The 14,996-nt window shown below is 37.0% G+C and overlaps 3 protein-coding genes across 3 annotated transcripts; all 3 read right to left on the bottom strand.

Annotated features, from left to right (window-relative positions):
• Positions 1-6,619: 6,619 nt before the first annotated feature.
• Positions 6,620-7,208, bottom strand: EAF01_009795 (uncharacterized protein; the record flags this gene model as incomplete). Its single annotated transcript, XM_038918051.1, has 2 exons — positions 6,620-6,996; positions 7,055-7,208. 2 exons carry the CDS (start codon positions 7,206-7,208, stop codon positions 6,620-6,622), a joined length of 531 nt encoding a protein of 176 aa, XP_038766860.1.
• A 1,938-nt stretch (positions 7,209-9,146) lies between these two features.
• EAF01_009794 (uncharacterized protein) lies at positions 9,147-12,497 on the bottom strand (the record flags this gene model as incomplete). The annotated part of the gene is made up of 8 exons (XM_038918050.1): positions 9,147-9,846; positions 9,959-10,240; positions 10,359-10,488; positions 10,581-10,692; positions 10,769-10,915; positions 10,989-11,231; positions 11,558-11,656; positions 12,065-12,497. 8 exons carry the CDS (start codon positions 12,495-12,497, stop codon positions 9,619-9,621), a joined length of 1,674 nt encoding a protein of 557 aa, XP_038766859.1. The 3' UTR covers positions 9,147-9,618.
• A 968-nt stretch (positions 12,498-13,465) lies between these two features.
• EAF01_009793 (uncharacterized protein) lies at positions 13,466-14,669 on the bottom strand (the record flags this gene model as incomplete). The annotated part of the gene is made up of 2 exons (XM_038918049.1): positions 13,466-14,419; positions 14,505-14,669. 2 exons carry the CDS (start codon positions 14,667-14,669, stop codon positions 13,466-13,468), a joined length of 1,119 nt encoding a protein of 372 aa, XP_038766858.1.
• Between the last annotated feature and the right edge of the window lie 327 nt (positions 14,670-14,996).

Genomic DNA, 14,996 nt, shown 5'->3' with positions numbered 1-14,996 from the left:
ATTTTATCTTTAATTTATTCTTTAATTAGAAGTTTTATTATTATATTATATGATGTAGAATATATTAAATAAATAGTTTGATTTTAATATAAATAAGATTTTTTTATTTGAAAGTGATTATTTTAAGTCAAAAGTTAGAATTAGCTTTTGAAATTTAATAAATCCTAACTATTATTCTAAGGATTTTTTTGGTGGTTACTATTAGTAATGACTCATTTCGATAAGGGGGTAATAACCTAGTTAAAAACCCTCTAATTAGTTATTATTCTTCCTAGCTTTAATTTGAAGGGTTTCAAAAATCTGAAAAAAGAAATGAATAGAAATTCAATAGGATTATTTATATATGAAATTAGATTTTGAATATCTTTAATATTAATTGATTTATAAAGATTATAAGAAAAGCTAGATTTAATAAGGTTATTGAAAAGTTATGATAATTTATAGAAAATAAAGGAATAATAATTAACAAAAAAGTATTAAAAGTTATTAATTAGTTACTATTTTTTTTTAGTTTTAATTTAGAGCTTTTAAAGATTTAAAAAAGGAATTTATAGATATTTAATTAAATTATATTTATTTGAAATTAGAATTCGAAAAGGTTTAGAATTGAAGATCTTATATTGAATTGAAATAACCCTAATTTTGAAGAGATTGAAAGGGTTGAAGAAAAACTATAATAATTCTTTAAAGGTAGGGGGAATAATAATTAGTAAAATGGATAAATTTAAATATCATTCTAAATCTAATCCAAAATGAAAATTTAATTAATATTTTATAATAAATTAGGGTTTAATTTTATTTATATATTGGATTTTGAAATTAAATTTTAATTATCTTTTAAATTAATTGATCTATATTACTTCTAAAAAAGCTTTAATTCATAAAAACAAGAAGATAATGATTAATGAAAAAAAGGTTATTATTCTATATGGAGTAATTATTATTATTATTATTATTATTATTATTATTATTAATAATATATACATTTAATTCTGAATAGTTTAGAATTAAAGAATCTATAGGAAGATAGATAAAAGCCTAAAAAGAAACTTATAAAATAACTGTAACTATTATTCTATAAACTTTTTTAATAATCAATATTAATAATAATTATAATCCTAAAGGAAATAATAATCCATATAAAAAATCACCATTTAATTATTGTCTTTTTACCCTTTAATTTTTAGTTTTTTAAAAATTAAAAAAAAAATGAATAAAAATTCAATTGAATTATTTATATATAAAGTTAGATTTTTAATATCTTTAGTATTAATTGATTTATATTATTAATTTTAAAGCTTAAGATTAATAAGGTTAAAGAAAAGTTATAATAATTTTCGAAAATAAAAGAATAATAATTACAACTTTAAAAATAATAATAATTCAAATAAAAAGTCATTATTTAATTATTACCTTTTTACCCTTTAATTTTAAGTTTCTTAAAAATTAAAAAAAAAGTAAATAAAAATTTAATTGAATTATTTATATATAAAATCAGATTTTTAATATATTTAATATTAATCGATCTATATTATTAATCTTAAAGTTTAAAGTTAATAAAATTAAAAAAAATTATAATAATTTTCGAAAATAAAAGAATAATAATTTATAAAATAAATGAATTTGGTTATTATTTCCTTATCTTTTAATTTTAAGCTTTTCAAAAATTTAAAAAAAGAAATGAATAAAAATTTAATTTAATTATTTATATATAAAATTAGATTTCTAATATTTTCAATGTTAATTGGTTTGTATTATTAATTTTAAAGTTTAGAATTAATAAGATTAAAGAAAAGCTATAATAATTTTTGAAAATAAGAAAGTAATAATTTACAAAATAAATGAATTTAATTATTACTTTTTTATTCTTCAATTTTAGACTTTTTAAAAATTTAAAAAAAAATTTATATAGTAGTAGTAATAGTAAATTCATAATCGATTTAATCTATATAGTTATACTAAGACCATGCGATACATCTATATGTGTATTTAATTGAATAAAGTAAATAGAAAAAAGATATAAAAACCTATCCCTTTTCGATGTTCTATTGAATTATTTATATTATATAACGTAACGTATGGGGAACTCGGACATATGGGGAACTCGGACACTTTTTCAATTATTCTACACGCGATCTTGTTCTACGAGCCACACAATCCTCCAATTCCAATTCCGAATCATTTGAACTATTCTCTAGCTCTTCTTCTTCAATCTCTTCTTCTGATTCTTCAATTGGGCGTTTGCGTGGCCGTCCTCGTGGCTTTTTCTCCTTCGGTTTTTCCTCCGCCTCACGTACCATTTTCAATACTTCCTTAGTACTAAAGACAAATTGACCTTGTAATTTGACTCTTTTGCCTTTAGTTCTTTTCTTTCGAGTCTCAATTACCTCCTGAGCATCAGAGAGCTGTTTCCGAAGTAGGGCTATCTCAGCATTTTGAGATTCTACAAGCCTAGTCATTCTCTTGGCATATCGACGAGTTGGCGATGCAGGAGAACCACTGCTTGCTAGAGCTGTATTAAAGATCTGATTTGCTTGCCTTAGTTCTGTTCCATCTGGAGGAGAACTCCTGAGTATAGACAAGTCTAGGTCTTGATTGGGGGTTCTCATTTGTGGAGTAGAAGGTTGCTGGGAGGAGTTAAATGGTAATGAATCGAGTACTTTTCGTGGGGCAAAAGGTACTAAACCAGCTCCTCTCCAGCCAGCTTTAATATTAGAAGAATTCAATGCTTTTTTTCTAATATTTTGAAAGAGTTCTACCCATTCAGCTCTTTGGATTCGCTTTACACCAGCTCGAGAATATCGATCGACCTCTAAAGCATGATATCGTTTCATTGGCCCATACACCGCAATATCAAGTGGCTGAAGCAAGTGAGAGCAATGAGGAGGTAATATAAGTAAATCAATATCATTATCTATACAGAAAGCAATAAAGCTACCTGTAATATGGCTTGAATGGCCATCCATGATCAAAAGTCGAGGTCGGTCACCTGACACTTTCTTGGATTCTGGTTCGAAAACCCTTTTTAACCATTCTAATCCATGGCTATTTGAGGTCCATCCATTTGTACTAGTAGAGAACTGCCAGCTTTGAGGTGTGTCCTTTGGAATCCATGCAGAATTCGTATTCTGAGCCTTGAAAATGACCATAGGTGATAGAGCATTTCCAGCTGCATTGACACATTCAAATACAGTTATCCATTCTTGCTTGCCAGCTGTAACTTTCCAATTCGATTTCTGAGTAGAATCGACTATAATGCGCGTACTTTGAGTACTTCCAACTCCAAATCCGGTTTCATCCATATTATACATATCATCTAATTCATACTTTCGCTCAATGAGACGCGTGCGAAACGCGTCAAACCAAGCCTGAATATTCTCCGGAGTTGCTTCTTTAGCCCGATTAGACTCTAATTGACGTGAATAGCATGTTTTAAGTTCTGGATGTCGTTTTTGGAATCTATAGATCCATTCGTGGCCTATAGGTGGAATTTCTGTCGAGGTAGGATTTCGAGATGACGCGACCCGAACGCGTCGAAGACGAATTTCGTCGGCCATTTCCTTCACCAACATAGGTGTAGCAGGGAATCCAGTGATGGTAAGTCGTGAAATCCATCGTACAAGAGTATTTTCTTCTGCGTTTGAAAGAATTTGAGCCATTTCGTGGGTTTGGGAACGTGTTTTCTTCCCAGCCAGCCTATCAGCTAGGGTAGACTTAGGGACTTCAAAATGCTCTGCAGCCTTTCTAATTGATTTAAATTCTTTCAATTGAAGTGAAATTATAGCCTTTTGAAGCTTCTCTTCAATTTGAGCAGATGTAGAAGGTGATTGGGTATGCATAATAAAAGTTATTGCGGTTTCAAGTTGGTGATGGGCTAAAAGTGTCCGAGTTCCCCATATGTCCGAGTTCCCCATACGTTACGTTATACTATAAAAAGAATAATATTATATATTTATATTTACTATTATATTCAAGTTATTTAACTTAACCATTTGATATTGACTATTTTAGTAATCTAAAACGTTCATATAATAATCAAATTGATGGATTTATTAAGATATATATTAATTATATTTCAAAGGTTGAATTCTTTATAGTTTTTTAAATTGTATATAAGGAATTAATCATTTTTTAGAATATAAAATCAGAATTTCGAGAAATAGATTTAATTCTATTTAATCCTAAAACTATATTCTCGAAATTAGATATTCAAATTCGTATACCTACCCCCCCCCCCCTCTTTCAACCTAAATCAATAAATCTCTCAAACTCCTTACAATCCAATAGAAGTTCTTTCTCAATTAGTATTAATTAAATCTTAAATAATTTGTTATTAATTAAGTTCTCCTATATTTATATTCGAAATTATACTAGTTCTAGCTAAAAATACAAAGAGATTAGCTTATAAGAATACACTTTTAAGTATAAAGAATTATATACTTTGAATAGCAAATAAGATATTAAATAAATATCAATATACAAAAAAAACTCAATTATATTAAGGAGGAATACTTATTGAATAAAAGGCTTTTAATATATTATCTTAATGAAAGATTAATATTTAAATTTAATATAATAAGCATTAAAAAGAAGGGAATTTTAATAAAAAAGTATTTTCTAATTAATATTATAGTAAATACAAAAAGATAGAATATAATACAAGAATCTATCAAAATAATATAATAGATTCTAGATTATTAGATTTTTAATAATTTCAATCAATTGATTCAATTATTGTTGAATAATATGGATTTGAAAGTATAAATTGAAATGAAAGTGGGCTACTTAATGATATAGGCCACTCGATGATAAACCATGTTACATAAACTAATACTTTTCTGATAGAACTTGGATTCGATTTGAAGATGGAAACCCTGAGTGTGAATTATAATGACGACCTTTTTGATGATTAGGATGCCCTCTTATGGGAGACTAACTAAACAAAGCTATTAGATTTGAAACTTTACATAAAATCAGAGAAGATTAATGAATTCTTAGCTTTCCAAAGTTTGAAAACACACCAATCAACCTTGATCATGGCTGCCATCATAGATCTAACAAGGAAGACGGACAATTTATAACTACCTGTCAAGTGTCCTTCATATCATATCATAATCAGTAATAATCTTAGGCTCCTACTTCTATTTCTTCTTCCTCGAAGAGATCTATTCTAGAGAAAACACATTACACTTAGAATCTCATGGCGGATGATACATTCACTCTTTAACAAAAGCATGGAGTTTGTAGCCCTACAACTATCGGCTACCAAAACACATTCAATTAACACTACTCTTCGAGCAAAGATGTAAGCCTCAATGGAGATCAGCACCAAAGAGTCGCCATAGCTCGTGCTGCACATACCCGTGAGACTTTAGCATCATTCGAGATATTAAGAGGAAGGAACATGTTTTTGAGAATGTGTCTAGTCCTCGAGGTTTACTTTGCAGAATGGGAACTGACGTTCCTCCAAGGACCCATGATGTTGATCTTCCCAATGCCGACCATGTAATTGTTCTGGACCAAAATAGTCTTGTGGCTGATTGCAGGATTTTCGAAACTACAAATTCTTCTTCACCTTTTAACACCCCATTGGCTATTCGCGATTGACCACTAGACTGTGATTCAATGACAGCGACTCAAATATTCAATGGGACAACTTTAGAGATCTCGCCTGAAAAGAAGACGGCTTTGCCAGACGACTAAAGATTCGACGAGACGTTGGCTACTTTGCCTACATATAGGTACTTGTTCTCACGCATTGGCACTTGGAAACTGTCTATTCACAGTATTTCAATTTTCAATGCGGCTGGGCAGTTTCGTGGACCATCAGTTCTGTATGGCTTCAAGTTTGGGCTGACATGCTGACGTCGACGGATGACCATAATGTATATCTTGTGGGCGTGTATGCTGCTTTCTCAATCCTTGCATTTCATTTATTGCTCTGTTTTCTAGATATACCTTAACTATAATAGCTATCAACATAGCTTCTCCTTATACGTGGTTCTCTTGATGGCTCTACTAGCTGCCCGTCTTTTATTATTCCCCACCATCAACAATAGCACCACTACGTATCCATTCTCCAAGACATTCTTTTTGTTGGCCGTTTGAAGAGCTGCGTGGGAATCAAGATGTGAAATACTAAGTCTGAAGGTTAGGAGACTGAAAGAACGCGGGCTTTTTTGGTAGCAATTCTTATCCTTGGATTTGAGTGCATAATATCGAAGATCACCCGGTCATCAATATCTGGTGCCATGTACACAGTCATAAACAACCAAATAAGCTACACACCAACCGGTGACCATGATTCAAGGAGTATGATAAATTGGTTTGTTCCCATTCCTAGTACTAGTGATAGTTCACGTATAAATCTCTGAACTTTTTGAAAAGATTTGGATATTAAAACGCTCGTCGTCCCCTTGCGCTGTGCCATGTTTTCGCGAAAGGTATCGGGCATGCAACGCCCCAATCAAAGTCAACCCCCATGCTGTGCTACAACCATAAATGAAACTCCTGAATAGAACACGTACTTCCTCCCAGACTTTCAGATATCAGTCTCTCCATTTTTTTTAGTTCAAATTGTAACCAACTATCTCCTCAAAAAGTAAGAAACCATTTCGCATCAGTCCCCCAAGCTCTGTCTGACTAATGCCCTGCATCTTGACTTCCACTCTCTCATCTCTTTGCCTTTAGGATTTGCTTGTGCTTCCCTCCACATCTTTGCCGCGTCCACATTTGCTGGGCTACTATCATTTGGATCATTCATAAGACTGACCACGCTTAATAAGATAGTTTCTGGTGTTTGAATTGGGGTCCATCGTTCGCTTGCGTCCTCGTATCCAAAGTCATCTGTTCCCGATGGATGTAAAATGGATATACAGAGAACACCTGTATCCGCGTAAATATTTGGATGGAAGGGAATTGGATCGCAAAAGGTAAGCGTCGGAGGTGCATGTGGATAGTTTTCGGGAAAGGAGAGAAGACAGCGCCAGTTGCCTCCTGGAAATGATTGTTAGTATGAGCTTTAAAAGACTTCGAGGTGCGTAATAGAGCATACCGCCATAGTATTTACACTCGTCACTCAACATGAGCATAACATCCCATTCAAAGATGTTGTCCTTCACAAGCCCACAGCTGATGCCCGGTAAATCCTTTGCTTTTTGTATTTCTTTCAATTGTCTGCCAAGCAGGTTTGCTGCTGCGCTTCCCATCCTTTTGGTTTTCGAATGTGCCAAGGAGAGCTCGAGTTGGAAGATTGATTTCAAAGTTGGAGAAGATTGTAGATGAAAAGGAAACTATGATGTATTTGGAGGTCGCAGATGGTGGAAATGTAATGAGTATATATACTAAAATACTATCTATGAGCGAATTAGAATCATTGAAAATCAACGGTACATAGGTAAGTCGTCGCACATGGAGGTTTGTTTCAACCACTTTGAATTCACTACTACGTACCGGGTGAGGATTCAAATCCAAGAAGTCGGAGGGGGGAGCTATTGAGATGGTACCGTGAACAGTTGGGGTCCGAGAAAGCAATATATAGCTATGTTATATCCAATACTTGTGATTTGATAGAATAGTACGAAGAATTGTCAATATTGACGAATGGATTGTGCTCTGAATTGATAGATGTTTGAATATCTAGGATGTTTTTAGATGTACTGGAGTACAAATGAATTCAAGATACGACGATACTTTAATAGTGAGGTAACGAGGGAAAGTTTTAGCGTATCGGCGGATGTAGCGGGGTCAAGTCCGTGAAGTGAAGTGTGAGGATGAGTTTCAGTGCAAGTGATTGTTTTTGGAAGGTGGGGTGATTTCATACATAAATACAAGTACTGTACGCGTGTGTATACATATGAAGGTTCTACTCGGGTAAATGAAGATGTAGTCAATTTCTAATTTATGCTACTAGAAGAGTTTAGTCGACGACGATGTTTGTTTGAGCTTCAATTCATTCCTCTCTCACAACAAACACACTCTTTCCAGCTGTCAACGCTTCTCAGACTTTCTACCAACATCAGGAGCATCCTTGGAAACAGAGAGAAACTCCTCGAGTCCGACGAATCATCATGCACAAAGGCATATATCAGTCAATTTGCATGGCAATGCTTCAATACTACAGGGTAATGCCACATACCAATAACATTATCGAGATCAGATTATGTCGTATTTGTATGGACGATGATAAAATGGTAGCAATATGGGAGTGGTTTAGTGACATGATCGATATATGCAGATAAAGATCAGGGGTTCAAGTATCGGAACAATTCTCTAAACGTTATACGAATGGATATCTCGGAATTTAGCCAAAACATCTGGTGTATCAAATATGTATATATAGTGTGTGGTGATACTAAACCAACCATTTTCTGTCAATCTCGTACCAGTGTCACGATGAAATACGGCGTCAAAAGACTGTTGACACACATATATTCTACCAGCTCTATTGATATTCAAGGGGGGCTGAGGTCATATATCCAAGAGGTTTCCCTTCATTACTTCGCCGATCTCAATATCTATGTCTGATTCAAATTTAGATGATATCCGTGAAAAGGGTACCGAATGCCGAATATTTTTGCAAAGGAGTACAGCCCCGCGTTATCTGTCTTAATTGGAACACCAAACTGGTCTGACAGAGGGATCTTATCCGAGACGGAATGATTTCACGATAGCTGCAAGGAAAAGCCAGACCAAGGCGTCTATCACTCCCCTTCAGTGGTTGGCGACAGGCAAGGTTATCAGATTTGTAGATATCAGTCATCGAGATCCTCCTGGACACAGGACCTTGACAATGCATTGAAGAGCACAATCTAGAGTCCTTGATTCATAATTGAGAACACAAAACTGGTCTGACAGGTTCGGGTCTAAATCTAATCTAAATGACTTCAAAATAGGCTAAGAGGAGGGTTGATATAGGTGGTTTTTGGTATAACATGTGAGGATGAAGAGCACATGATACCATGTCTCTAGATATGCATCGAGATCCTCGTCGTTAAGGGCTACATGAAGCAGGACAGCCCTGGGTTATCTCTTGCTATCTGAGCACAAAATTAGTGTGACAGGTTCGGATTCAAGTCCGAACCATTCCACGACAGCCTTATCAGATCCTCATAAACATGGTTTCCCGGTAGTCGGCAAAGGGCATAGTCAAAAATCCTCCTTAATTTATGAGTACAAAGCTAGTCTGGCGCCACATTCGGGTCTCCAAGTCCAAATGACTTCACGATAGCTTCAAGGAAATACGTCGCCAGTGACTATCGTATCCTCAATCTCAATCAGTGCTTGGCATATGATGCAATATCCGCGAGGATCATCGAGATTCTCTTGATTACGGAGTGTACAGATGTTTATCATTGCTATCCTGAGAACATTCCGACTGTTCGAAATTCATCTTCTTCAGTCGTCAAGTTGTTTCCACTTTGAGAAGCCGGAGGGTTGTCGTTATGAAACTTCTAATCACTTTCACACCCGTATCTCAATTTATGGATCTCCACGACTCATCTTCCTGGATTGTTCAACCTCTTCATATCACAATTACAATCTAATCCCCTCCTTTACTCAGAACACGTTTCCTCTTGATGTATTGTTCACAACGGTCTATCTTCTCAATCTCGTCAATCACAGATTAGCAACCCTCTCAAATCCAAACAAGTTTCTCTTTCCATCCTCTTCCTTCCATATCCATCCCTTCTTCCCAATGATCTCCTCTTCCCTTTCCTTCACCAAACTCCTCAATGTCTTGTTATCTGCAACATTTGCTAAGGATCTCCTTCCTGTCTGCTTCAATCTCCCGATTACAAATCCAAGTTGGGGGTCGTTCTTCCTCGAAAAATGTACTGTATATGTCTGCAAAATTATTAGCTGCAGATCAAACCTCTCCTACTTAATCATGATCATTCTAGCGTCTTTCAACATCCGCCAGTGCAGATTTGCCATTCAAGACAATAGTAAAACTCACCTCAATCGTGCCTTCCAATGGTCCTTTCTTGACTCCCTCCAGACCAACAACCTCCAATCCATTTTCATCATTACTAGTAACACTTTGTACCATATTTGGGCAGGGATTTCCATCCTGATATTCCTTCCCGTCATTTCTTGGTTGTGTGGATAGACATACAACGTGCTGATATGTCAACACTCCTCCATTTGCCAAAATGAGACCATTTGAGACTACAGCATTTTTACGATTGGAGACTTGATCTCTTCTGTTACGAAGCTGTCGCGTCATTTCTGTAATTGCCTGCAGTTTGTTATTTTATACTCATTGGCATGAGAGACTCATAAAACTAGGAACTAGGGCTTTGTGTGCGACGAAAGTGCATTCTGTTTAGGAAACCTCGAGACTTAGAAATACATACATGTAGACTATAATTATTTCCGGCACCACCAAAAGATGTCAAGCCTCCCAACAAAGTGATTGGTCTTGGAGGGTCCAAAAAAGGAATCTTCAAGTGATGAGCTGCCAATTTTGGGACGATTGGAAAGCATCTATAGTTTTCGTCAGCCGAATGGTCTATGTTCCGCTTAATTAGTCGTACTCCTCCCACCTCTCCCCGCCGATCTTGTGAAGGTATACCTACGAATAAAAATCAAAAATATCTATATCCTTCGTCTCCAAGCCTGAAACATCCAGTGCCGAGTCAAGTGATGTTTCTAAAGCTTCACTAGAATGAAAATTTGGTCTTTCCCAAACTATTTCTGTTAGCTTTGTGTCTTGGTTAAGTTCGCCTTTTCAATTGCTGTAAGACAAAGGGGTTTGGTAGCATACAGTTATCCTTCTCGCGCATCCCAGCACCTCCTAATGGATATATCCATTTATCTTCTGTAATACCCAGCTCGGTAGCAAATGAAACAGAAGTAATGATGCAACTTGCGGCCATATTGACGTTGTTGAATGCATTCATTAGGAGAGGATCTATGATATCCATTAACAGGTTTGTTCATCTCATCTCCCGTTTACTTCTCCGACTACCAAAATTGTAACTCACAAGGCCAACAAATCATTCTATTCCCCTTCCCTATCTTTCCAATACTCTCTTCGCTTAACTTTCCCGCAGACTCCCTATTCCACGCATATTCATTGCCAGCCGCAACAGCAGCAAATTGGGCATATAATTTTGCGGATTCGGCATTATTGTCTACTTGAGATTGGTGACGATGGGCTCGAAAGGCATTTTCGTACAGCGGGTAAATGTGTATCGGGAGTCCAATTTGATGGATTGTTCCTAGTGCTGAGGGAGGGGTATTAGTTATAGGTAAGAATTCTTAGCAAGCAGATGAAGGCGATGAGATTAGAGTTTTAGAGCGGCCATGTGTACCACTCGGTGTTGATAGGGTCTATTACTTGTGTGCGAGGTTAAACAAACCCCCCCCCCCCACTTCACTCAAATTCTCTTCACGATTATCGCTGAACTTAACAATGAGCCCACAATTCTCCGATATCTTGACTAGCATCTTCTTTTATCCCCTCGCTTCCAAAACGGGGACTAAATCAAGAAGCCCCGAGGGCAACACCGTATAACTCGCAATTTAAAGGGTAAGGAAAAATAATACATACTCTCAACTCCTTTCGGCAAAGCCAAAATCTTCCTTGGGTCGCCGGCTGGCGGTGTCCAGTGAGAAGGATATATACCGGTCTTTGATGCGGATGAAATCACTACGCTCATGGGATTTATTAGTAAATCTTTGGAGATAAATTCCCTTCTTGAATTTGGGAGCTCCCAAAGACTAAGTTTTGTTCCAGCTATAGATCATCGCCTCTTCTCTCATGTTGTGTGCTTTATCAGCATCAGCGTATACCATCGCTTGATGGTATTATTTTCGATTTGAGCGATCAATTGAACACAGTTGATATTGCTTGTTTTAGTGCTGTGTGCAATATCTCCCTCTTTTTATTTTTCTCTCGACCTCGCTTCCTACTAAATTTCTGCGCCCTGCGCCTCATTTTTGCTACATCCAAATCATCTCACTAATACCCTTCCCCAACTTAATTCCACCTCAACTTCATCACCGATATCCATAATAGCTTGAAAGGCGAAACCAAAAAGAAAAAGAAACAACTCACAACTTTCCAACGCCTCTCCCCCAACCACAACCGCTACCTTCGATTCTCCCCTCCCCACCCTCTGACACGCTTCATCCAACATTTTTACCGGCGAATTCCCCCCATGTTCCGATTCCTCTTTATACACTCCCTTTCCCTCTCCCAAGTTATCGTCCCCTCCCTTCCCCTCACCCAAAATCCCATCCAACACACTCTGACACACATCCACATACGGCCACGTCCAATTCCTCACCACTCTCACATCATCCACACTTTCTTTCAACATTCCCAATTTCTCCCGATCACGAGATTGGCATAGCCCGGTATCCGAAAATGATTTCTCGAGAGATTGTAACATGAGTTCTAATGGTTCAATTGCATCTTCTACGTCTAGGGAACGATTTATGACGTCGCCGACGCCGATGATGATTGGGATTTGTGGTGGTATTGGCATTGTGATTGTGAACTCGGAATGTTGAGATGAGGAAGGATTGTATGTAGATATCCAAGGTAATAAGATCAGAGGAACATTCGAATGTGTTCGCATATGAGCAAGAAATATAATATACAATACGCAAAATCGAAAAAAAAAAAAGATTGAAGGGAATCACAAAGATATAACTTCATAAATATACATACAAAAACCCAACCCGCGCCCACAAGAAGCCACCAATTCCCAATTCCAAGTCACTAGTTCTAATCACATGGATCCAATTCACATTACTGAATACAACAATCATCCCATCCATCCCATCCATCCCATCCCCGCTTGCGTGGGGAATAGAGATAACCAGAACATACCTCGGGCATCGGACTCGGTTGGATAATATAAAATCTGGGGATATTAAATGGATTGGATTGGAATGTGGCCAAAGGCTAAGGACCAATAGATACAAAGGATTTTGAGCGGTCCCTGGAAAGGTGGATATTATAACTTACATAGATCCGGGGCTCGAGCGTTTCGATGCTGCAAGAATATAGAATGGAGGGGGGAGAATTACCGGTAGAGTGAGCATAGAATGGGAAGGCCATGATATAATAAATATATTGACAGAGACTACAATCGGCGTAGATGAATTGAAACTTAGAAGGCAAAGAGACTGCAAGCTGGTATGTCGATGAGTATATGATATATGAATGATACAAAGATAGAGCTAAGGTGTGCATTTCAAGTCAGGAATGTAAGTATTTATCAATTTCATTCGCTAACAATTCATAAATATGTGTGAAGTAATGTAATGTGTGGGGGAGCAACCGTAGTACGAAAGTTCGCCTCTTATCCAGCCCCTTTCCGTTAACCCCTCCCTCACCGCCAATGAACAAATAAAAATTCGGGATCAATATCTCATCGAGTGTCAATTGCCACCGGATAACAAATGGTTGAGTTCGGTGAAAGCTATCGACATAAAGAGTATCTGTCTCTTACATCTCGAATTGAATTGGTGTTCCATTGCTGTCTGTTCCGATGATAACCTTCTTGTGATCAGCACCAAGAACCATGAAAACTTCTGCACATAAAACGACGGTGAAGAAAGTCGCGACGGCAATTTCCATGGCAGCAGCCTTGACATATGCCTTCAAAAGTCTAACACGTGAGTTCCAGTCAAAAGTTTTCCATGCATCGAGGGTTCCCAAGATACCATCTTCAGTAACACGTCCACCAAATGTACGATCGAATGGTACGATAGATTTATGATCTTCGGAAAGGAGAGAAGCTTGAACACGAATAAGGCTGACACTTGCTGGAATGAGAACAAGGAAAGCAAGAGCACCGGCTAGAATAATGACGGAAGCTGTTCGAATACCCATAGCTGAGATTTGTTCCGGAGTCATCTTTGAAGGTTCATTCTCGAATGATTCGAAAAGACCGATTGAAAGAGCAAGGTAACCTGGGAGGAAAATGGCGGCTTGTTTGGCGAGAGCAAAGACAACTGTTGCTGGAATAACCTTCTTGATAGTTGCAACATCTGGCATTCTCTTGTACCATGGAAGTGGGCTTGGGTCCGAGATAACGATGTGTGTCCATGCCAAACTGAAAGGTGCACAAAGGACATTCGCAATAGGATAAGCGAAGATATGAGGGAGGAAAATAGACAGGAAGTTCATTTGTAGAGCCAACACAAATGTTTTGACGAAGTGCATTCCAACGCCCCGTAAATGACTTTGCTTTCCGGCGCGGGCGCGAAGGTGCTTGATGGTTGATTTGAAGCTTGAGGTAATGGGTTTCTGCTTTACAAGTAAGAGTTCGGGTTCAGCATCTCCTTTGTGGTCGAGTTTCGCATCGGGATCTTCAGATGTGAGAGGTTCGAATAGGATTGCTTGAGGAGATTCGACCATGAGAAGGGTAGGAACGAGTCTGGTGAAGGTATATTCAACCTATTTTGATAGTTAGATGATGGATTCATCAAGTCTAGAAGGATACCCTAAAGAGAGTAGCCTAAATGTCGTTTTGTAAACATACCATAAAGTCCATGATCAAGAATACAACAACAGTACTTGCGATCATGATAACGCCCCAAACTGGCATTTGAAATTCTTCAGTTGGCGTCTCTGTACCCCGAAACGCATCGAGACCTCTTTTCGCCAGCCCCATAGTTGGGAGCATTTCTCTTGGAAGTATTCCCATAATGTCGACTTTGTTCGATATAACTTTTCGATCGTTTGCGTCTTTAATATTTGGTATCGTGGTATTGAAAAGAGTTGTATCCAAAGTTGATGAAAGAAAACAGGAAAGGAAGAGAGAGAGAGAGAGAGAGAGTGAGTGAGAGAGATGGTAATGAATGAAACATGTGAGGCGGGTACAGAGTAATCAATACGAAATACGAACACAACCTTACCTAGCGTGCGGCGTCATTGCTCCTGAAATTGTGGCGCAGCCATCTCAGGAGCCTGATCTATAAGTACCTATACCATGAAGAGTGATTACATAATTTACATGAGACCCTACAGATTG

Source organism: Botrytis porri (genome assembly GCF_014898465.1).
Source record: "Botrytis porri strain MUCL 3234 chromosome Unknown BPOR_014, whole genome shotgun sequence".
In the NCBI taxonomy this organism is placed as follows: Eukaryota; Fungi; Ascomycota; class Leotiomycetes; order Helotiales; family Sclerotiniaceae; genus Botrytis; species Botrytis porri.
The sequence above is the reverse complement of the archived record's forward strand: the minus strand, read 5'-3'. Positions and strand labels throughout refer to the sequence as shown.